The sequence below is a fragment of the Acipenser ruthenus genome, chromosome 27 (assembly GCF_902713425.1).
Source record: "Acipenser ruthenus chromosome 27, fAciRut3.2 maternal haplotype, whole genome shotgun sequence".
Classification (NCBI taxonomy): domain Eukaryota; kingdom Metazoa; phylum Chordata; class Actinopteri; order Acipenseriformes; family Acipenseridae; genus Acipenser; species Acipenser ruthenus.
The window spans coordinates 26,381,641-26,405,009 of record NC_081215.1 but is presented as its reverse complement, the minus strand read 5'-3'; the positions used below and the strand labels follow the sequence as shown (position 1 = coordinate 26,405,009).

At 38.5% G+C, this 23,369-nt stretch overlaps 1 protein-coding gene across 1 annotated transcript; it reads left to right on the top strand.

Annotated features, from left to right (window-relative positions):
• Positions 1-2,725: 2,725 nt before the first annotated feature.
• LOC117432311 (vesicular glutamate transporter 2) lies at positions 2,726-21,223 on the top strand. The gene is made up of 12 exons (XM_034054031.3): positions 2,726-3,644; positions 5,708-5,963; positions 6,900-7,018; positions 11,708-11,822; positions 13,943-14,030; positions 14,478-14,564; positions 15,045-15,187; positions 16,036-16,185; positions 17,195-17,327; positions 17,779-17,889; positions 18,945-19,072; positions 19,459-21,223. Exons 1-12 carry the CDS (start codon positions 3,559-3,561, stop codon positions 19,789-19,791), a joined length of 1,749 nt encoding a protein of 582 aa, XP_033909922.2. The 5' UTR covers positions 2,726-3,558; the 3' UTR covers positions 19,792-21,223.
• Positions 21,224-23,369: the final 2,146 nt, after the last annotated feature.

The window sequence follows — 23,369 nt, the reverse complement described above, 5'->3', positions numbered from 1 at the left end:
TGGGCCAATTTTGGCATGTTTGGGGATGGAAATAAGACTCCTATTGCATAGCAGTTTTACCCAGTCCATCTTTTAATACAAGCTTGGTTTGCCAGTCTATAAGCAACAAGCTCAGGTGCGACTGAATAAATTTATCCCCTTCAGTCATTCATTAACAGTTTGTGTGAACTCTGTGGAGTTCGAGAAGTTGCCCTGCCAACATAGATACATAGATAGGAAACCTTCCAGTAAAATGAGGAATGGGTCCAACTGCTATGCCATGGGAGTCTTATTTACATCCCTGGACTGTGTTCAAAACACTCTTGTATTGACCACTGTGAATGTTTTACATTACGAGGAGATGCAAACACCTTTGCATGTTTGACAGTGTATTTTTAGAAACAATAACTGTCTCTCTTGGAAAGTGCAGACAATGGAAAACGGTAACTGAGGAAATGAGGAGAGTGTTTTGCAGCGTATTTGCACAGGCTTGTATTTGTGTACCGCGAAGCAGGCTGGTTGCTTTGGGAAGCAAGCACTTCAAGGGAGAGACGCCCTCCCAAACGCAGTCACACACAGCTACGCCACATCGTTTCTCTTAGCAGGCAGCGGAGATGATGTACTGTGACATAGGCCAGGAGTGGCTGCTCCTGGTGCAGATGGTCTTTATCCCGACTGTGTTCCTAGGAGTGCTGGTGGTGGGGCTCATCCTGAACCTGCTGTCCCTCTGGATCTTCTTCACCCGGGTCAAGCCCTGTTTTGTATTAGGTGAATACAGGGAAGGAAATAAGACTCCTATTGCATAGCATTTTCACCCATTCCACCTTTTACTACAAGCTTGACCAGCCACAGGTGAAAATTATTAAACTCATAGTAAACCATTTAATGGATGAAACCGCTATGCAAAGGCTTATTTCCATCCCAGGAATTGCAGAGAATGCATTTTTTAAATTACAATAGAAGCCAGTTGAACTCAGTGGCACACTTAGACATTTTGTACCAGTTACTGTAGTTTAATTTAGTATGCAGCAGTGTGTTTTACAAGGGTTGTCTGTGTCAAACTTTCTTTAGTAAATGTATCAGTACTGTATGCTTTCTCAGCTGCTACAACACTGACCTCTAGTGTTGTGGTGTTTATATTGCAGGTATTGCCTCTTAGTTCCAGTGCTTGGCTAATGGTTCCGCTCTAGCGAAGCGCAGTCCAGGCTTACAGCGCACACGGTATATGGAAGTTAAATATAACAGACAGATTACTGATGTTGCAACCGGGCTCTCCCATTTGTCAACTTCCGAATGACTCTTATCACACGGTCAACTTTGCGTTGTGCTGCTGAAGAATTGGTAACATTGCCAAATTAACTGCAGCAAAACCAGAAATTACAGTTCCAGCTTCCATATAACCTAGTATTGTATATCCAGTTATCTCTGTATTCAGAATCGCAGCCGCTGCTAAAGTCTTTCATATTCTTTCAAGCTGTTTTATTGTTGTTATGACGTCTCTGTGTTTCTTTACAAGACACAAACCGCACTTCCCTCAGTGTCCCTACGAGAGCTGGAGAGAGGAGAGAGATGCCTGCAGTGAGAGATCCCCTCTGCTCGGACCCGGGGAACACGTGGATCTATCTATCTATCTATCACATCCATCTAAACCTACATTCAGTTGCTATAATAAAATGTATAAAATATTAGTTATCATCGCAGAACAAAAATCTCTATTTAGTGTTATTTAAATATCTGCACCTCAGAAAAGTGTCCACCAGAGGGCGCATTGCCCTTTTTATGCCACTGTGCAGTGGGAGGAATGTGAAAAGGTCAGCAGCTTTTCTCCAACAAAAGCGTCAAGATCCAGACGTGTCAAGACGTGTTCATTTGTGGGGAAGATAAATGTGCACACAATACTGCAAAGTGCAAACAGTCCTCCGGGGGGTGGCTGATCTGCTTCTTTCAGTTGCTTAAAAAATGTATCAAAGTGAAGCATGCATTCAGAACTATATATATATATAATACAAGTATCATCTAATTAATGATTACAAGCACGACACATTCATGTTCTAGTGTTATTGAAATCCTATCACGTAGAACAATATATACGTATATTCAATATCTATCTATCTATCTATCTATCTATCTATCTATCTATCTATCTATCTATCTATCTATCTATCTATCTATATATATATATAATTACCACGTGATTCTGTATAGCGTGCTGTATAGCGTCCCCAGAAACCCCATTTTAAGACAATATAATTATCAATTTATCATTGATTTATGATAAAAACACATATATTGCGTATTTAAAACAAAAGGTATTTTAATTTCGTTTGAGAATATGTCAACCAATGACGTGACACAAAGCCATTAAAACAAAATAAGCATAATAATCAATTTAAAGCAAAAAGTATATTATTATTATTATTATTATTATTATTATTATTATTATTATTAGTAGTAGTAGTAGTAGTAGTAGTAATAGTAGTAGTAGTAGTAGTAGTAGTTCATATATATCTTGGTATTTGTCTTGAAGTTGTAAATATAATCATATTGCAAATATTCTGCCATTTTTTAAAAGATAACAAAATGCAGAAAAACAGTATGCAATTCATTTTATTAACAATGGGTTCTGGGTTTTACCTCAACGAATGTAAGTGTTTGTGGTTTGACGGGGGTGGGTACTGTATGAAACTTGTTCATTTTTAACAACCCCCCTCTCTGGTACAGGGGTGTTGCCACTGTCCTCTCTGGGAACCTGGGACGAGAAGGTTTCATCCCTCATCTGGTTTCCATAGCACCCGCGCCCTGGAGACTAGAAGGGGATTTGGCGCTTTGATCTACACAGATAGACCTGGAAAGTTGACTAGGACAACATCCGTCTTCTGAAGCACCCACAGCCTCTAAACCGTGCTGCTTCCCAGGCTATGAAACGGAATTAACCCGAAATCTAACGCTACAAACGGGCTTGGTCAAGTCCAGATTCTGCGGGTCGATCAGCGGCTGAGAGGGAGCTGTCCAGGTGCTGAAATCGTGAACGTGCGCGCCCGGTAGAGAAGAGAATTGAGCCAATTGGAAAAACCCCTCTGAAGCCTGCTTGCTCTGTCCAAGGGGCTGCCAGTTCAGATTGCACTAAGTTCTGTCAAAGTGTCAAAGCGTGTTTTGGTCAAAGGTTAATACCGCCTTTACTCAGCAAACAGACTTAACTCCGGGACTGGGTCTGTGATGGTGATGTGAACCCTATCGCAACGTTTTGATGAAATAAATTACAATTTGTTTTGTTTTATTTTATTTCCCCCCTGCCATCTTTAGAAAAGCAGCGTCTCCCAGCGCAATGGTCCCAGCTACATTTGCGTTGAGCGAATCAAGTGAAGCACTGAAGACGTCTTTCTAATTTGGTGTGTGAACGTCGTGTCAGAAAAGCTTGCTTTTTTCCACTTTTTCCTCGAGTGTAGGCGTGATAACTTGTTCTCTATTTTTGGGAACCTGGTTATTATTCTTTAAAAAATTGCTTAACATCGGTATGTGCATTCGTACTTCACCGTAATATGGTACTTTAACAAAAAACTATCGACATCATCAATAGGAATGGATAGCATAAAGGAACGAGTTTTCACCCCTGCTAAGGAGGGTCTGAAAAATGTTGCTGGGAAATCACTGGGAACTCTTCACAGGTAAGGGAAAACGACTATGAATTAAAACTGCTATTGCAAGAATCTTTCTAAACTATACAATCCAAACCTGGGCGTTATTCTATCTGGCGAAGCTACAGGCAATTGCAATTCAACTCCTGAGACGTTGATCAACGTCCCTTTCGTAAGACAATGTATGAATTGTATTTATTTTCCAAGTATTAGTGATTGCTAATTCACTGAAAAAAACCCAAAACATGACCTGTGTATTTATTGGTAAGGATCGGGTGGTTGTACACCCGCACTTGATTTCGTAGATGCGTTATCTCCCATGTATTCGGGTTCCAGTGTTTCGGTTTTTATCAGATAGGCATCTCAGTTTATTACACACAGTTTATTAAAAGACACAGCCCGGTTTTGTTGAATTTGATTGTTGCGGTATTGTAGACTGGGAATGTATAATTAGGGCTGTGTTCGATCTGGAAATTCCCAGAAAGCTTTTTCCCAGTCTGGAAAGGTATAAATAATAAATTGTTACAATTTCTGCCCCGAGCCTCGGGTCTCTTCTACATTATATCTCAGATGAGCCGCAAACAGGTCGATTTATTGTGATGTGAAATCTTTCTTTCTTTTATTTATGTATTTATTAATAATAATAATAATAATAATAATAATAATAATAATAATAATAATAATAATAATAATAATAATAATAATAATCCATTTTAACATCAACCCGATTAGCTGCATCGTTTAAGACAGACACAACAGGAAAATTGCAATGCAAGCACCCAAGGACAAATGTTGCGTATTTTTCATAATGCATATAATGCAAGCGTTTATACTTTGAAATGCTGCATTGCATTTGAAATCACTGATAATCCAGTACAGGCATTTTGCATTCCGATACACCATGTTGATTCCTATGTTTTTGGGTCCTATTTTCTTTTGTATTTCAAATGTCGTATTATCAACTATTTTAACACATATATTTCATTTACGTTTCTAACAGAATAATAATCTAAAGAGCAAAGAATCACAATGTTCATATGATTCTGATATGAACGGTTATTTTTGATGCTATCATGTGATTTTATTATTGGCGAAATAAAGTCAAATCTGGTATTTTATTTATTCTGGTTTTTTTTTTTTTATTACTTCTTAATAAGACGTTTTTGTATTCACGAGTATTTGTTCATTTCATTTGACCTATTATAAATGACGGTATTAGGAATATGTTCCATTCCTGTACATTAAAAATTACATTTGACATTTTCTTTAAATAATTTGTTCTCTTGCAGAGCTATTTTATTTTTTATAAACAATGGTAATAAAATATTTACACACACGATAGATAGATATGCACACATACATTTATCCAGTTGCATGATTTCACAAACACAGAGATAGTCCCTTAATCAATTTGATGACAACTCAATATGTTATTAAACTTAATGAACAAAAGCACATCATTTGAATATAGTTGTTTGTCTCAAAGGTGATTGTTTCACTACAAATAATATAGATCAGAAACAAAACAAAAAAAGATGTTATTTGTGTGATTGATATATATATATATATATATATATATATATATATATATATATATAAACGAATAAAGCTCAGACTTCTCTCAGTTTTTGTTCAATGATATATATATATATATATATATATATATATATATATATATATATATATATATATATATATATAACAGACTCGTATTATAAGATGAACCCCACATCGTCATGCTGGTGCCTTTTCACACTTTCTTTCATTATAAAAATACTGATTCTGTTTTATCAAAACTTTTTTTAAATATTAAAATACAATTTAAAAAATAAACCACACATTTTCTAAGTTTGCACAATATTTTTGACGAAAAACAAATTGCAAATGTTACAAGAAATAAGGTGCCGTATTTAGAATCCTTGAATGGTTCTTGAATGGTTCTTGAATGGTTATTTATGGAACCGAAAGAAAATAAGAGTTCTAGAGCTTGCTCGGGGGTTCTATACAGAACCCCTACAGAGGAACATTCGATTCCAAGACTGTACAACCATCAAGACAACCCCCTTTAATGCGATTCTCTCATTTGCATGCAGGGTTTTGGAAAAGAAACAGAAAACTGGGGAGGTGATAGAACTGACGGAAGATGGCCGTCCTTTGGAAAACAAGGAGAAGAAAGCGCCTCTGTGCGACTGCACCTGCTTTGGGTTGCCCCGCCGGTACATCATCGCGATCATGAGCGGACTCGGGTTCTGCATTTCCTTCGGAATCCGCTGCAACTTGGGAGTGGCGATAGTGGGCATGGTCAACAACAGCACGATCCACGAAGGAGATAAGATACTCATCACAGAGGTGCGCCCCCAGCACGACACCTTGCAGCACACACAGACAGGCACGCACGCACGCACGCACACACACACACACACACACACACACGCACACACAGACAGGCACGCACGCACACACGCACACACAGACAGGCACGCACGCACGCACGCACACACACACACATACACACACACACAGACAGACAGGCACGCACGCACGCACGCACACACACACACACGCACATATATATAGTTTATCATATATATATATATATATATATATATATATATATATATATATATATATATATATATATATATATATATATATTAGCTCAAAGAGCCAGCTGCCCAACGTTTCGATATGTTGTACATATCTTTCTCAAGGGAGACATAGTTTGACATAGTTTGTTTATATACATACAGTTTATCATTCCTTTTAATGGTATAGAAATGTATTTAATGGTATAGAAATGTATAGGCTTGATTCAGAAGCACGGATGACAAGGACACAAGCATCAGAAGCATTGTAGTGTGAAAAGTAAACACATACTGAAAGGTGTTGAGCGTCACCCTAAAGAATCTGTATTTACACAATATAATCGGGATAGTTCCTTAATTGCGCCTCTGTGTTCATTAAATGGCTGCTTTTAAGAAATGGGATTGTCTATATAAAATAGCTGACGACTAATTCCCTAAAAATCGTATGGCCTATTGATAGCCCTTTTCACTTATATTGTATTTTACTATTTATTGCACAAAAACCATAGATAGATAGATAGACATATTTTTGTTTTACTTTGCTCAATAACTAATAGCTCTATGTGTTTATTTTGATGAAACAAACCAAAAAGTGCATAATCTTAACTGGTGCACATTATTATTATTATTATTATTATTATTATTATTATTATTATTATTATTATTATTATTATTATTATTATTATTATTATTCCCGAAGAAAGCAAAGTTTAACTGGGACCCGGAGATAGTCGGGATGATTCACGGATCCTTTTTCTGGGGGTATATTGTCACTCAGATCCCCGGAGGATACATTTCATCGAGACTGGCAGCAAACAGGTAATAAATAACTTCACAGCTCTCCAAATGAAACTCTGTGTTCACAGCGCTGCACTCTGATCTCCGCCAGCATTTCAACATTCCGGGATGAGAATGTACGATGCGGTGTGACTCTGTGACAGATGTGCAGCGCTACTGTAATCACGGATAGCTGAAGATGATGTAATTGCCTTTTCATTTGTGTACAGGGGACCAGGGGTCTGTAACACAACGTTGGGATTTCGTATTTCACGCAGTTTGTTTTCAGGAGATAGCCTTTAATAATTAAATGTACACAAAACCATGTTTTGTATATCTTTTATTTTCATTGATTTGTGGCCCTTAAAAAAAACAACACACACACACACACACACACACACACACACACACACACACACACACACACACACACACACGTTAAATTTGCGGTTTAATCATTTATAATAATAATAATAATAATAATAATAATAATAATAATAATAATAATAATAATGGGGTTGGTAATTAGTTTTCTTGTGTTTCTATGATATCAGACTGAATTACCACGAACTGTATGCACCCTTACCCTATAGATTTCAACTGGTGTTTTATTCTCAGAAAAAAAAGTGCATCAAAAATATACCGTTTTTGAAAATGTAAAAAATGCCTAATTATTATTATTATTAATTTCTTAGCAGACGCCCTTATCCAGGGCGACTTACAAGATATCACATTATTTTTTACATACAATTACCCATTTATACAGTTGGGTTTTTACTGGAGTAATCTAGGTAAAGTACCTTGCTCAAGGATACAGCAGCAGTGTCCCCCACTGGGGATTGAACCCACAACCCTCCGGTCAAGAGTCCAGAGCCCTAACCACTATTCCACATATTTGTATTAAAGCGTTAATGTTTGCCATTGTGACGAATGAAAGGAAACAACGCCCAAATTCAATGAACGTATTATTTTCCCAGCATTGCCGGCGCCTCCCAATGATCAAATCCACGTCTATTGACAGAGCTGGTGCAGGCTCGTGCAGTGGCGTGTGCAGGTGGAGGCGAGGCCGCTCACAGAAAGCGAGGGGATCTGGCAATATCACACAACCCCGAGGGCTTTCTTCCACCTGTTAATTAGGACCCCAGAGAGGTAGAGTCAGAGACAACTAACTGCAGCAGAAACGCGGCGGCAAAGACGCTGGGTCCTAGTGCCACACGCGTTTAACACATGGGGGGGTTAGGACACCAAGGTGAGCAACACCAGAAGTGGTTGGCAAAATACCAAGCAAACTGCTAACCCAAAATTGAATTGTGGTTTGTCACACTTGAACAAAAGTTATTGTATTTCTTGCTTTTATTGTATTACTTGTATTGTAACACTTGAAATGTATTTGCTTACGATTGTAAGTCGCCCTGGATAAGGGCGTCTGCTAAGAAATAAATAATAATAATAATAATAATAATAATAATAGTATGTATTACAATATGGGTGAGGCAATAACACACACACACACAGTCACGGACACAGACACACACACACACACACACACACACACACACACACACACAGACAGACACAGACACACACACACACACACACACACACACACAGACACACACACACACACACACACATTATATATATCTATATCTATCTATCTATCTATCTATATATGTATATATATATATATATATATATATATATATATATATATATATATATATATATATATATATACACATTCAATTTTAGCGCTTTTTGGTGCACGCTTTTTGTTAAGAAAACACGAATTTAATTAATATATGTATCCAAATCATTTTGGAATCTGAACGCACAGGTATGCATTTATTACAATATTAATAAAAAACAAGTGGGATCGGAAAACATACCAATCATAAGTCTCAAGAGTAAATTCACACCAGTAGCTACAATGCTAAAATGTTTAAACATGTTATAATTTGATGTGCAGCTATAGCGCTACTGTGCCCGTATCTCCTATTCTTTCGCTACATGCGTGTGTAATTATTGTGTGCTAATACTGCGTGTACCCTAACCGTTTACTGCTGCTGTTTGGTGGTGCTTTTTAAACAACGCTGTAAGGTTTCTTGCGCCATAAATTAAATATAATCCTAGAGTATCATTTTAGAGTTCTTGCCTTGATTACTCGGCTAAACAGCAAAACCAGGCCCTTGAATATATATATATATATATATATAATAATAATAATAATTATTATTATTATTATTATTATTATTATTATTATTATTATTATTATTATTATTATTATTATTATTTATTTCTTAGCAGACGCCCTTATCCAGGGCGACTTACAATTGTTACAAGGTATCACATTATTTTTACATACAATTACCCATGTATAGAGTTGGGTTTTTACTGGAGCAATCTAGGTAAAGTACCTTGCTCAAGGTATTGCAGAATATTAAGACGCACGTCATAATGAAAGATAATGGGATGCACGGTTGCTGTGTCCATACATTCCTGAATTAATATGAATGGTTCTATATCATAGCAATTCAAATCCAGGTAGGTATAGGCCTACATATACGGGATATACTGAAGAACTATACATATAGGCATATACTATAAGCTAATTATACATATCGGTTTCTCATAGATTTGGCATGTTTCAACGCACAACGTTTCACATATTACGTAGTCAAACCAGCTGTTGGTTTACGTATTTTTGTTTTTAACAAGGAGGGCGTTAATAAACGTAGTGTAAACCATATTAAAACACTTTTCATTTTGAATACCTGGAAGTATTTTCTTTTAAAGTCGGTTTAGTATTGCGATCTCAAACGTACCAGCTGTACGTCTAATAAATATTGAAATCCCGCATTTTAAGCAATATAGCCTAATGATGGTCGTGTGTGTTATTTGTGAATAATTTTGTCAAGTGCAATGCTTTAATGTTTAATGAGCCATCTTGGGGTTTAACGCAGGATTTAATAACGGAGCCGCATCTGTCAAAACTAAATGAAAGCCCGGACTGCACTGGGTTATTTAAAGAGACAGACTACAGTCGATAGTAATATTAAAATGCATTATTGTATTCTCTTCAGTCTCCACACTCATTTAAATGGAAGGTGTGATTTCCTTCTAAATTCGTACGCTGTAGTTTGGTTTTTCGTCTTTGCCTCCTCGACAGTGTATCCTAGCTCTCCACACCGATACTTACCGTCCTTCTCCTGTATATAACAAATGCCCAAATCTATTTGAATGGCTCCGTGGAGGTGTTCTAGATAAAACAGTGGGGGTTTTAAAATGCAAAAGACTTATTCTGCAGATGCACGAAGAGACAATGCAAAGGTATAACTAGATATCACAAATTGGCTTATTCTTTCAGCAAATCCCTATATATCAGCTCTGCGTTTATAGCACAGCAGGGTTCTGTTGTTGAAGGGCCTTTAATGTTATGACATATACAATAAATAGAGGCAGCGCATATTATTATTATTATTATTATTATTATTATTATTATTATTATTATTATTATTATTATTATTATCATCATCATCATGCAGTTGCAAATACAATGGATTTAGGGCCGAGTATATTTCGTTTTGTTCAGGCGGCAATGTTTTCTAAAATATAATTTGTGATTTTATAGTTTTCTTCTTCTTATTCTTATTGTTGATGAAAATATGCATGTGTGAGACGAGAAGCCTCGTGTGTTGTCCCGTGTGTATTTGTGAGACGAGAAGCCTCGTGTGTTGTCCCGTGTGTATTTGTGAGACGAGAAGCCTCGCGTGTTGTCCCGTGTGTAGTTGTTGCAAAGTGTTTGAAAGGGTTACCCTGGCTCCAGCGCACATACCTCTGGGGCTGATCCTGCCAGTGATGTTTAATTTATAATATGGTTTATTCATGACACAAAATACAATTGACTTAACATTGAATTTGTTTTCATATTACTGTGCAACATGTCTCTGTCTTATAGGCATTTTAGATCTATTCTGTGTTTATTATTATTATTATTATTATTATTATTATTATTATTATTATTACAAAATGTTGCACTCCTTTAGTTAGTGACCATTGCATATATATATATATATATATATATATATATATATATATATATTAAATCCTTTATTTAAAACATTAGTACTTGACTTACAGTACTGGCTACAGGGAATTGAATTGTGTATGTTCGTATGGGATATTGCCCAGCTTGCTATCATAAAAAAGAATGAACACATAAATAAATAATTAAATCAAACATCATGTATTCAGTTAAAAGTATTTACTTTAAATTTCGGAGGTAAGATTTGGGATTATGTGTTCAAAACTCAGCAACCGTGAATGTGTTGAAAACCATTCTGTTACGTTTTCATTGTATTATTATTATTTTGAATTTAGATGAAATAGCGTGTACAGTACAGTAGCCAGAAATCTAATAACTCTGTTAACCAGACTGCATACTGTGCACCGCCCGTTAGTCCAGCTGTGCATCATACCTGCTGCTTATTCAACGGAACTAACACAATGAAATGTTGCAACAGCGAAACGACAGCATACCACCATGATAAACACGTAGTAAAGCATAGGCAAGGACCGCAAAAGTATGGTAAGGAATGGGTACGGTCGTGGTAAACTAAGATCAACGATAATAAATGCAAGATGAGAACATGGGGCAATAGCATATCTGCTATGCACGTTTCCCCCTGGCTGTTCACTGCAGGTGCTTGAATGATGTCCTTCCTCTTGCAGGGTTTTTGGTGCCGCTATCTTCTTCACCTCGATTCTGAACATGCTGATTCCCTCTGCGGCGCGGGTGCACTACGGGTTAGTGATCTTCGTCAGGATATTACAGGGGCTTGTCGAGGTAGGTGGAGATCCTTCGATACTTTCTCTTTATTGAGATGCATTAACAATATTCAGCCTCTTTAAAGTGCAAGAGACTTTAGCCACAATAACAGAAATGCTAGAATCTTTTTTTCTACGTGTGGTAAACACGTTTCTTTATGCACAGCCATCTCCTCAAGTTTCCCCAAAGACCAGGCAGCTTTTACAATGTAATTTACCACACTAATCCCAAATTTCCTGCAGTGCAGTTTACATTTGGCAGGCTATCACAGGATCTTGGTGGATTTAGCATCAGCAAATATCAAATCTCAAAAAAGAGAGAGGTGCCCTTTGAAGCACTCATTTACACAAGTCACTTGTATAATATATTAAATCAATGCTGCGGGATATAGCTGTCTGCTTTGTAATCTCAACAGAGATTGATATTGTGAGGGACTGGGTTGCCACCTCTGCTGGCATGTGATAAAGTTGGAATCCTTTTTAATTACTCTCTGAAGCAATTTTATTACAGGCGCCATGGGCATCAATCAGGAATATAGGAAGTCTTTTGCAAGAATGCAAAACAAACAGCCGAAAAAATGACGCAGAAGCAACATGAAAGTATGATCCCCGTGACTAAAAACACAAGAACAATTTTACAAAAAACACAAAACAGTACCCCCCCCCCCCCCCCCTTGCATTTATAATTGAAACGCAATTGCTTTAAAAGCTGCGACGTGCAGAAAAAAATAGGAAATGTCAAAGCGAATATGGTGTTTAGCTGTCATTTACTTCAATAAAGGTGCCCAGGGGATAATGAAATGTACATTTTTCCATCCCTTGGAACATGCATGTGAAACACACAGGTTTTGTAGATTATCAGTGATTAGGGACTGGGTTGTAGAGTAGTGGAAAGGGTTGGATTGGAAAGCCTCTCACAAGCGGACCCAGACCCTCACTGTTTCCACTGACCCTCTGCTGGCACCTGGGCAAGCCTAGGGCAACCAGGCTGTATGCAAAGGAGGCAGGTCAGCCTGGGGTTGCAATGCTGTGTGCTATTCGTCAGTGTAGTGTGTGTGGTTTAGTGATTTAGCCGAGTAAGCGTTGAGGGTTAGAACAGGAATATGAGTCCACTCAGTTTGGACCTTACCTTGTGCGCAATTTCCACAAAAGAGCATGTCGGACACAAAAACAGACTCCAATTCCCAATTATAGGAAGATCCGTGATGAAAATGGTTAAGGACTATTTTTTCTAAGAGTGTTTGCAAACATTCCCTAAAAAGTTAAAGAATGTTTTGAAACCCATGAGAAAGCATTCGTTTTTACAAACCTTCTTTAACTGACCCTCAAACAGGGAACTCAAGTTACTTTGCGTAAGTATTTTAACTACAGGATATTAAACAATGGATTTCAAAACATAGGCCTCTTGCAAAGCAAACCCGAGCAATTCACATTTGTCAATAGTTTGCTTGTCTGGCAATTAAAACATAATGAAAATGTAATAGAAAAATCTCTTCTTACCAAATAACTAACTGATCTGTTTGAATGTGCTGCCAATCTCTAATTGAGCCCATTAATCTTAAATAAAACCTAATTTACAGGAACAGTGTCGCTGTAATTCAATCTTATCTGGGAGTCACAATGAATCTCAAGCAGCCTCAGTGCTTCCATGGAATGCTATTAAAACCAATCTGTTTAGCTTTCTCTTGATTGGCAAAGCACAATATGGAGGCATTCGCATATGTGCATGTATATCTGTAAATGCAAACTGCTCTCCACCACTCACTAATATGTAAAACAAGGGCTCTCTAAGAGCAACTGAACCATTTAAGAGCCAGGCTTTTTGCAGTAAACGGTAGATTTGTGATTAATCTGAAACTAATGCTCAAAATGGAACATTATTGGCGACACTGATAACCAAAAAACTAGCCCCATTTAGCACTGTACAATACATTGTTGTGATTTAATTCTTGTGCACTCCTTCAACAAGCAATGAGCAAAACTTTCAACCAGTAGGAAGCCTTTTTTCTTGATTTCTTCATTGTAAGACACGTTTGCCTTTCATTTTCATGCTTTCAGTTATTCTAAGCTTTTTGCTTTAGCGGTAAGGACTAGGAATTGGGTTTGCTGTATTTGGGTTGTGACCGATTCTCTTTACAGGGGGTGACCTATCCAGCCTGCCATGGAATATGGAGTAAATGGGCTCCACCACTGGAGAGGAGCAGACTAGCTACAACTTCCTTTTGCGGTAAAGAAAATCACATGTTTCAGATATATGAATACAGGAGCAATCCTCATTTCACTCTAGACCCATTTAAAGTGCCATTGGGGGATTTATAAGGTTTCCTGGCCAATGCTTTGTTTGAGTCCTTTCTCATGGAACTTTCTCCCATAAGAATTACTCTGGGTTGCAAGAGAACAAGTGCTCCATTTAACACTAGCTGCAAAATATATTGCTTAAGTTAGGAATACTGTACTAAAAATAACTTCAATAAATTCAATGAAAAACATTTTGACTAGAAGTCTTTTAGAAGACCTTCAAAAAGACTTCTGGTTAAAACACTTGCAATTGAATTTAAGTAGTATTATTTCTAAAATCTGAAAGACCCCTAGACTGCAATGTATGTAAATGTACGTGGTCCAAGATGTGTATGCTGGCCCCTTAATATACCATCTCTCCTCTCTCTTTTGACAGGTTCCTATGCAGGAGCTGTGATAGCCATGCCTTTAGCTGGGATCTTAGTCCAATATAATGGGTGGTCTTCTGTCTTCTATGTTTATGGTATGTTCAATATCAGGTTTCTGTATTATGTTAAGTACTTTTACCTGAATGAATCTAAACTGCTTCTACCAGCGGAATGACAGAGAGACCTAGAATAAACAGCTACTTACGGGTCATACCAAATGAAGTGAAAGGGAAGGGGGGGTTCGACCATTTTGCTCTATCAATTACTTTTTTGTTGGAAAGCTTTAGAATGATACATTATCTTTTATGTTACTGTCTAGGTCAAATATCATCAAAATTGGGCATTTTTACAAACTACAGACTCATAGTCTTATGCTAGACCCCTTTGGTTTATCAAACAGAGGAAAAATTCTTGCCAGGATTCTGACCACTTGAACTCGGATGAACCCTGTCTGCATTTTTTCTTTACACGATGCTTTCAGTTTGCTCTTCTCAGCTTTGCCATGTGTTCACAATGGAGCCCGGAGTCCCGTCTGTAGCTCCAGCCCCATGTTCTTTCTCTGATTGTGCTAACAGGCTGTTTCGGGATATTGTGGTACATGTTCTGGGTCCTGGTGTCCTATGAGAGTCCGGCTGTCCACCCCACCATCACGGCCGAGGAGCGCACCTACATCGAAGAGAGCATCGGGGAGAGCGCCGGTCTCCTCGGACCAGCAGATGTAAGGCTGAAAAGTGACCACTGAACTACGTTAATAAAAAACAAAAATCATAACTTCCTTTTTGCTATCAGATTCTCACGCATTCTCCTGCATGGAAACCAATGAAGGTGGCAGTAAAATGTTTTTGAATATAATATGTATGTCCAGATTATATATTTTTTTTATAAATCATCAGTAAAATATACATTTCAATAATATGTGGAGTTGATCAATCCTTGCTTGCACTTCTTCAGTCACATTTTTGGTTTCCTCTAGTCCCAAATTCTCATGAGACAGTTACGCCATAAGACAGGGTCAGCTGTTCAGAATAATTTCAGTTGTTAATTAAGCTTCAACTGAGCACTGTTGTGCTTGTCTTATTTTCTTTGAGCTGACAACCAGCTTTCTAAATTGGTTTCTTCCCATATAACTTGTCCAAAGTCAGTAGAATCTGCAGAGACCAAAACAACAATTTTTAAATGGTTCCACATTCATATAATCAAATACATGTCCCTTCTTTTGCTGTTGGTAAGTAATGGATTGATGACAACCTGTCTGTTCCATAGTGCTGCTGCGGCTCTGAGGTGTAGGGCGGGTGGAAACAGCCACACATTAAACTCGGTGTCCTTGTAAAAGAAAGACTATCCTGCTGCTGCTGCTTCCTCCCCCCTGCATGAGCAGATCGTAGAAGAAGGCACCAGCTGAGCATAGAATTGATCTCCAAGCTAGCTAGCAAGCCCAGCCCAAGAAGAGCCTTTGTTCCATTAGGCAAAGGGAAGTTAGAGATCACTGGTACCACACTGGCACTGGTGTGTCTCTGTGCCTTGATCAAGGTAACACATTTTATTATTATTCTCATTTCATTTCAGAAGTACAAGACCCCGTGGAGGAAGTTCTTTTCTTCCATGCCTGTCTATGCAATCATTGTTGCAAACTTCTGTAGAAGCTGGACTTTCTATTTGCTTCTAATCAGTCAGCCTGCCTACTTTGAGGAGGTCTTTGGGTTCGAAATCAGCAAGGTACGTGCAGGGAAAGTGAAGCTGGCCAGGAATTACAGGAAGCAGGGGTCCATCACGAAGTGAGGTCAATATAATGAACAGATGAATGCAGTGCGCCCTCATTATTGGTTATTTCATGGTTATACCATGTTGACAGAAAATGTTATAATGTTTTTATATGTAAGGCAGACACAATACTTTTAGCATTGTTAGGCTAATTCAGGTTACAGCACTGTACCAGCAGTTTCAGTGTAATTACAATCCTACCTGAACATAACATTTACAAATACTACAATAATATATATATATATATATATATATATATATATATATATATATATATATATATATATATATATATATATATATATATACTGTATATATATAAGCGTGTCATTTTCTTGGCATAACAATGAATAAAAGGATGCACTCCTGGCCAGTGAAGCAGCTGAGCCAGGCAGAGTCTGGGGCTCTCGCTCTGTTTGCATTTGCATTCATTTGTTGTGACCTGTCAGTGCAGAGCACCACAGGGAAGTGTTCAATCTGCTACCTGAGCTACAGCTCTGAAGCTGTGATTTGCATCTTCCAAGATTTATGTGCATCAAGACTTTCTGTAATTACATACTCGTGTCTCTTAAATGCTAATGCAGAGCCTATTTGCTGTGATCTGCATAAAATATGCCATTGGTTTGATGAATGGGGACTGAGAGAAAATGAATTAGCACAGAGGTGAATGTTATAAATCTATCCAGATCCGTTCTCTATCTGTAACATGCGTTGCCATTCATTTTTATGACCGGCATTTTCACTTATCAGAATTCAGACTGGGATGGGTGTGGGGAGGTGGGGGGAAGGCTTTAGATTAAGAAAGATACTTGCTGCAAAGATTCACTGCCGTGTTAAACATTTTCCCTTTCTGTCGTCCGTCCCTGTTGAAATCCAAGCTCCTCTCAACCGAGTTTTATCCAGCAGTGGAAACCCGACTTTCATCTTTTCTGAATGTTGAGTTGTTTTTGTTTTACTGTTTAAGGTTGGCATGCTCTCAGCTCTGCCACATCTCGTCATGACAATTATCGTGCCCATCGGAGGACAGATTGCAGACTACCTCAGAACCAAAAACATCCTTTCAACCACCACCGTCAGGAAGATCATGAACTGTGGAGGTAACGCCTTTCTCACAGTCGCATACAGCAGCACACCACGGCCAATAGTGCCTCAAGCACACTCAATGAACCCCTTCAGGTACACAAGGAATTGAGCGCTTGTAGTTCAAATGATTTCTTCTTAAAATACATTTGAGAGCGACTCGAGTATCACGAGGAGGAAACTGATCCAACTTGTCAGTACATTTTAAACCCTGTTTTCGTGCACCACCTCATTGCAAAAATAAGAAAGTTAACATCATTTTTATTTGTGGGACACACATGTCCCTTGTACCTTAAAAGGTTAACGCTATTGCCATATCTTTGGAAGATGCTGAGATAAAAGTGTAAAGTACAGATTATTTACCGCCTTCCTGTCAGACTAGACGATCCCACTCAAACACCAATACATTCTCATCCAACAGTGGATGTTTTTATCGAGTTCTAATATAATGTGTTTAACGGCCTGCAGGTTTCGGATTGGAAGCAACGTTTCTCCTCGTGGTGGGATACTCTCACAGTAAAGGCATTGCCATTTCATTCCTGGTCCTTGCAGTGGGCTTCAGTGGGTTTGCTATATCAGGTAAGAAGCTCTTTCCTGCTAATTTCTTTATTACCAGCTGTGCTTTTACCAGTGTCTGCAGTGCCATTAATTGCAATGAAGGTTAATGTCATTGCAATAATTATGTCTGAGAAGACTATGGGTCATAACTGGTGAGGGGGCAATGAAAAGAGTGTGGACGTGAACAAAATCTAACATGTCAACGTTCAATAATGTGGTCCATAGGCATGATATACACACCATCCTCCAACAAGAACTTGGACAAAATTTGAACAAAGTGCAAACACAGTGGTTTTCTTTTTTACAACTGAGATTAACTGCAGTGTGACATTGTCATTGTACAAATTTGTGTTCCATTAACAGATGAAATGATGAAAGGGAATATAAAAAAAAACAGTGAAAAGGACTCCAGTGAGAATTCTTTGTATCGCATTGTAATGTTCTTCAATGCATGTTCGATTTTCACACCCTTGAGAGAACCCCATTACAGTCACTGCATACTGCTGGTCTCCTTCAAGTCTTTGTTAATTTAAAACAGCATCACTCCGGTACCACAGACCCAGTGAGTTAAAAGGGTCTCCATGGAAATCTTTAGCTGCTTTTCTGAGGAAAACACAGAGGAGGATTTCAGGGTATTTTATTTCAAGCAAGCACAAAGGCAACTTTTTTTTTTAGAAAGGAATAATAATTAAAGATATAAAAAATAGCAAGATGCTACTCAGAAATTAGAACAGTAGATGTTTCTTACTAGTTACTCGCAGTTATACTTTTACTGCTTTTATTAAACATTGTGTCAAAACATGGCCCTTGGTCTTGTCAAGTATAAACACACACACTTACTCCATTTAGTTTAGTGTCTTTTGGCTTTTTTTTCTCATCGTCTCTCTATTAACAACCTATATTGCGCCGTATCATGCCAAGGCTTCCTTGAGGTTATCTGTTTGAAAATGATCCTAACCATAAAGATTCTTCCAAGTGTAAACAACCTCTGTTCAAACCAGTACCATACAGGTGATCCCAAACCCATGTATCCAGGGGAGCATGGTCCCAGTGGTGATTTTCCGTTTTTTCCTTAGGGTTCAATGTCAACCACTTGGACATCGCGCCGCGATATGCCAGCATCCTAATGGGCATCTCAAATGGAGTGGGAACGCTGTCAGGAATGGTGTGCCCACTGATAGTCGGGGCAATGACGAAGCACAAGGTACCATACCGTTTCTACCAACGAAGAATGCGAGGGGTTCACTAGACTAATAGACAATGGTATAGGATGCATGCACACTGTGACAATCACCTTCATAATAGCCAATATAAAAGGTATGGATAGAAAGGGGGGTAAATATTAAACAAAAGGTTACCCGCTTGCAACCTTCATCAAGTTACTACTTTTGAAAAGTAATGAACTTTAGACTAGATGGCCAGCACTAAGTGCATCACAGAAATCATACAACCTCTTTATCGGTATAGAACTGCAGTCAAAATTAGCACACTTGAAACACAAGAGTTGGTTTGCTGATTTTGTGTGGGCAATGTCAGTCAGTCCTGCGGGTGAACCACAGCTTGCTAATAAACTGGTGTTCTTGTCCACAGACTCGAGAGGAGTGGCAGTACGTCTTCTTAATTGCTGCGCTGGTCCACTACGGAGGAGTCATATTCTATGGGATCTTTGCTTCGGGAGAGAAGCAGCCGTGGGCAGACCCAGAGCAAACGAGCGAGGAGAAGTGCGGCTTCATCAACGAGGACGAGCTCGCGGAAGAGACTGGGGACATTACTCAGGGCTACAGCAACCTGGGGGTGGCCAAGACCTACGGTGCTACAACGCAACTCAATGGAGGATGGCCCGACGGCTGGGAAAAGAAAGACAAGTATGTGCAAGAAGGACAAGATGCTCACCATTACAAGCAAGAGGAAGACTACTCATAACAGAAACAGGATGCAGCTGATTATTTTTTGTAGTGTTTGTGACGATATTCCATTGTGGTTGTTTGCACAAAAAAAAAAAAAAAAAATGGTGTAAAAAATATATATTTATTGTAAAACACATATCAAAATGGTGGTTGTAATGTATAAATTAATATATTGATTTAAGTGCAATCTGTATAAAATTGTGAAACATTATCACCTCCATTTAGGCTTACCCATGGTAGAAGACTTAGGACCGATGTATGGTCGGATTACCAAATCTGTACTTGGCAACTAATCCTCACTGTATGAGCCAGTATCCGGTTATACCACTGACCGTTTTAGTAATAAACAAAGAGAAAAAAAACAAAGCATTTTTAAATGTATTATTGAATACAGTTATTAGCTATGTCTTGGCCTTCCTCTGTGCTGTGTTTTACATGTAGGCAAAAAAAACTATTTCGTTTTCTAGGGAGTGTCATGATCTAAAACCATTTCAGGGATTTGTCTGCCAAACAGGTCCTTCGTATTTGTGTGTTTACAATGATCAAAATGTAGATAACAGAGCGGGTACTCCTGCCCAAGAGTGTTGGGAGGAGTATGGCGAACAATGTGAATTGAAAGATTTTACTGAGATTTACAAAGCACACTTTCATAAAAGACGTTACGTTTATGCACATGTTACGTCAAGTCTTTGGAAGCCTCGAGCAACATCGACATATAGCTTAATAATTTTGACTTCCATTAAATGCATATGGGTCAATAATTTAGTCAGCCAGGTGCTTACCAGATTGCACAATAAACCAAAGGTAACATCAAGTGTAGGATTCTAGGAGGAAAACATCACTTCCGCTTCAGTATCCGTTTTCATACTGTATCTAAGAGACTTGCAGCATTTGGTGTACCAAGCAATAAACCCATGGTACAGATTGGTGTCATCCCATCTTCTAAAATATATGTAACAGTGTAGCTTAATGTAGATGTTTTGGGGTTGTGTTTAAAATAATAATAATCATAATAAAAAGAAATGGAAGTCAGCAGTCTGTTCCAGCCTTCAGGTAAACGACACTGTGGGTCTATGAATGGATGGTTCTCAAGACGCAAACCAAACATTCTGTTAGTGTTCTGTATGTTCTAAGTGATCTTATTTGAAGGGGTGTTTTATTTGTTTTTATTTTATTGGAATGTATAAGTGCTAGTGGTTGAAGCCCCCTCCCCCCCCCCCAGTTGCATTGTGACGACTTGAGGATTGTTTTCAGAGTATTCTATTTGATCTCAAGGTTCCTTCCTTTGCTTTGTGCCTCAGAGTGATGTAAAGTGGGTTTTTGTTTGCCTTTTTCTGCTGTGTTTATTGGAGAGGTGTGGACTATGTCACCTTTGTTGCTGTCGAAAGTGTTAATAAAATGCTCTGTTTATCCTTTTATAAAAAAAAAAAATGATGTGGCTACCCGTGTTGTTTCTTTCAGGTACTGTGCAACAGGCAAGAGTGTTGATAGTGCTGTCTGTGAGTGAATCTGCTCAATCTAGCAGCTCCCTCCTGGATAACCCACCAATGTTCAGCACTGAGAGAGAGAGAGAGAGAGAGAGAGAGAGAGAGAGAGAGAGAGAGAGAGAGAGAGAGAGAGAGAGAGAGAGAGAGAGAGAGAGAGAGAGAGAGGAGACCCAATAAATGTCAACTGGAACTTTTTTTCATTTTCTGTATGGATTGCTGCCATGGGGCAACTCTTTCAATATCACATCCTGTAAATAATAACATCAATGTGTCCTTCCTTTAGGCACAACTGGTCTTTCACGATAATGCTGGTGTGATCTTTTCTCCTAGAATAAAACGCTTTAACCCAGGCCTTCTTCACATATGATGCTATAAGACAAGTCACACATTCTTATCCTGTAACCCAAAGCAGTCAACTGTACAGTCCCCTAGAACGGAGGTTTGCGTCTTAAATGCAATTCGGTATGGTTCCCATATTCTGGCTTCAGCTTCTTGTCTAATGCACCTTCAAACAACACACTTCCTTTGCCATGGTGATCACTGATGTGCTTCTTCTCTATAAATTCTGAATACATTTTTGATTGCTGTGATTGAGGGCTTTTGAGTAAATAAAAGTAGGTCTGAAGATCACTGAGAACATGACGGTCAATTTGTTGAACAGTTCAGTTCACTAGATAAAGAACTAAGATGATTTGATTGATCCAAGTAGGGCATGATTCTACTTTGGAGCGATCATCCCCAGTAAATTGCATGTGTCATTCCTGAAAAGCTGCTCACCAGCAGGCTGTCTGCTATTTCAGCTCCCTGCCGGGGCAATCAGGTGGCAGATGTGCAGTTAACTGAAACACATTTGTGAAAAACAAATAAAAACATATTGTTGTCTGGAGCTGCCGAAACTGGAGACCATCCGACACTAATTCTGGGACAAAGCAACAGCGGTGATCCTTTGCGATTTACAAAGAGCATCGATTGTTTTGAAAGGCAAAAATCGCACAATAGCTAAAAAGGTGGACTGTGTTGTATGTCAACAGAAGGAACAAAGTCATGTTTACAAAAGACTCAAGGCTAAGTCTCTGTCAGTGGGATCCAACAATGCAATCAGTGACTCATGGCAGTTTATAAAACACTTCTAAAGCTGTTGATGGTGGTGCAAACATTCAGACAACAATGAGAACAGGCCAAGGCTGCACTGCCTTTCAAATCTAAAAGGCATTACATAGTTCTATTCATTACCAATCGAAATGTTGAAACAGGATGCTCTGCAAATTTATTTTACAAAGGTGTAGGAGGTTGTCTATTGAACCAACAAGAAAAGTGAGAAGACAGAATGATATTTCACATGGAGGGTTGCATTCATACTCCATTAGCATACCTGAAAACGCCTAAGACAGCAATGTACTGTACTGAGGCTTTGGAGAACATTCAGAGGAGAGCAACGTGACTAATCTCAGGGCTAAAGGTACGACTTGTGAGCAAGAGTTGAGCAAACTACCTCTTTAGTCTAGGAAATAGAAGTTTTAAAACTAAAAGAAAGCATCAAGAAAGTCACCTAATGCAGTCACCATTTCAGACTCAGCAGAGCCCAGAGGACTCCTTTGAGACAGACTGGAAGAAGTCACATTTTCACACAGAGAGTGGTGGGTGTAGGGAATCCATTGCCAAGCCAGGTTGCTGATTCATCAGTATCCTTTGAGAGCCATCTGGAAACAAGCAGCTATTAGGAACCAAACATGCATTGAGGAAACGCTTCTGTGTTCAGAACTTTTTCATTTGTTCTTATGTTCAACAGTTTTTATTTCCAAATCAATTTGCCTAGGAACCCCATGAACACAAATGTTTAGTGCTAGTTTGTGTACCATTAAAAATGTTTTCATTCTTAGGAAGAAAATGATAATGCAGGTTTTGGAGCAAAAGCTTCTCGTCACCTGGCCCGGTGTGCCTCTCAATGTGTTTTCAGTCTGTTATTGATATCTTTGGTTTGATTAATACGAATGATATCCGACGGTTCTTCTCTTGATCATAGAGGCTTTTGATATTACCCTGCACTCGCTCAGCCATTATCTGAGACACAAGCACTCTGAAAACCACCCCTGTTTCTAAAGCAGGG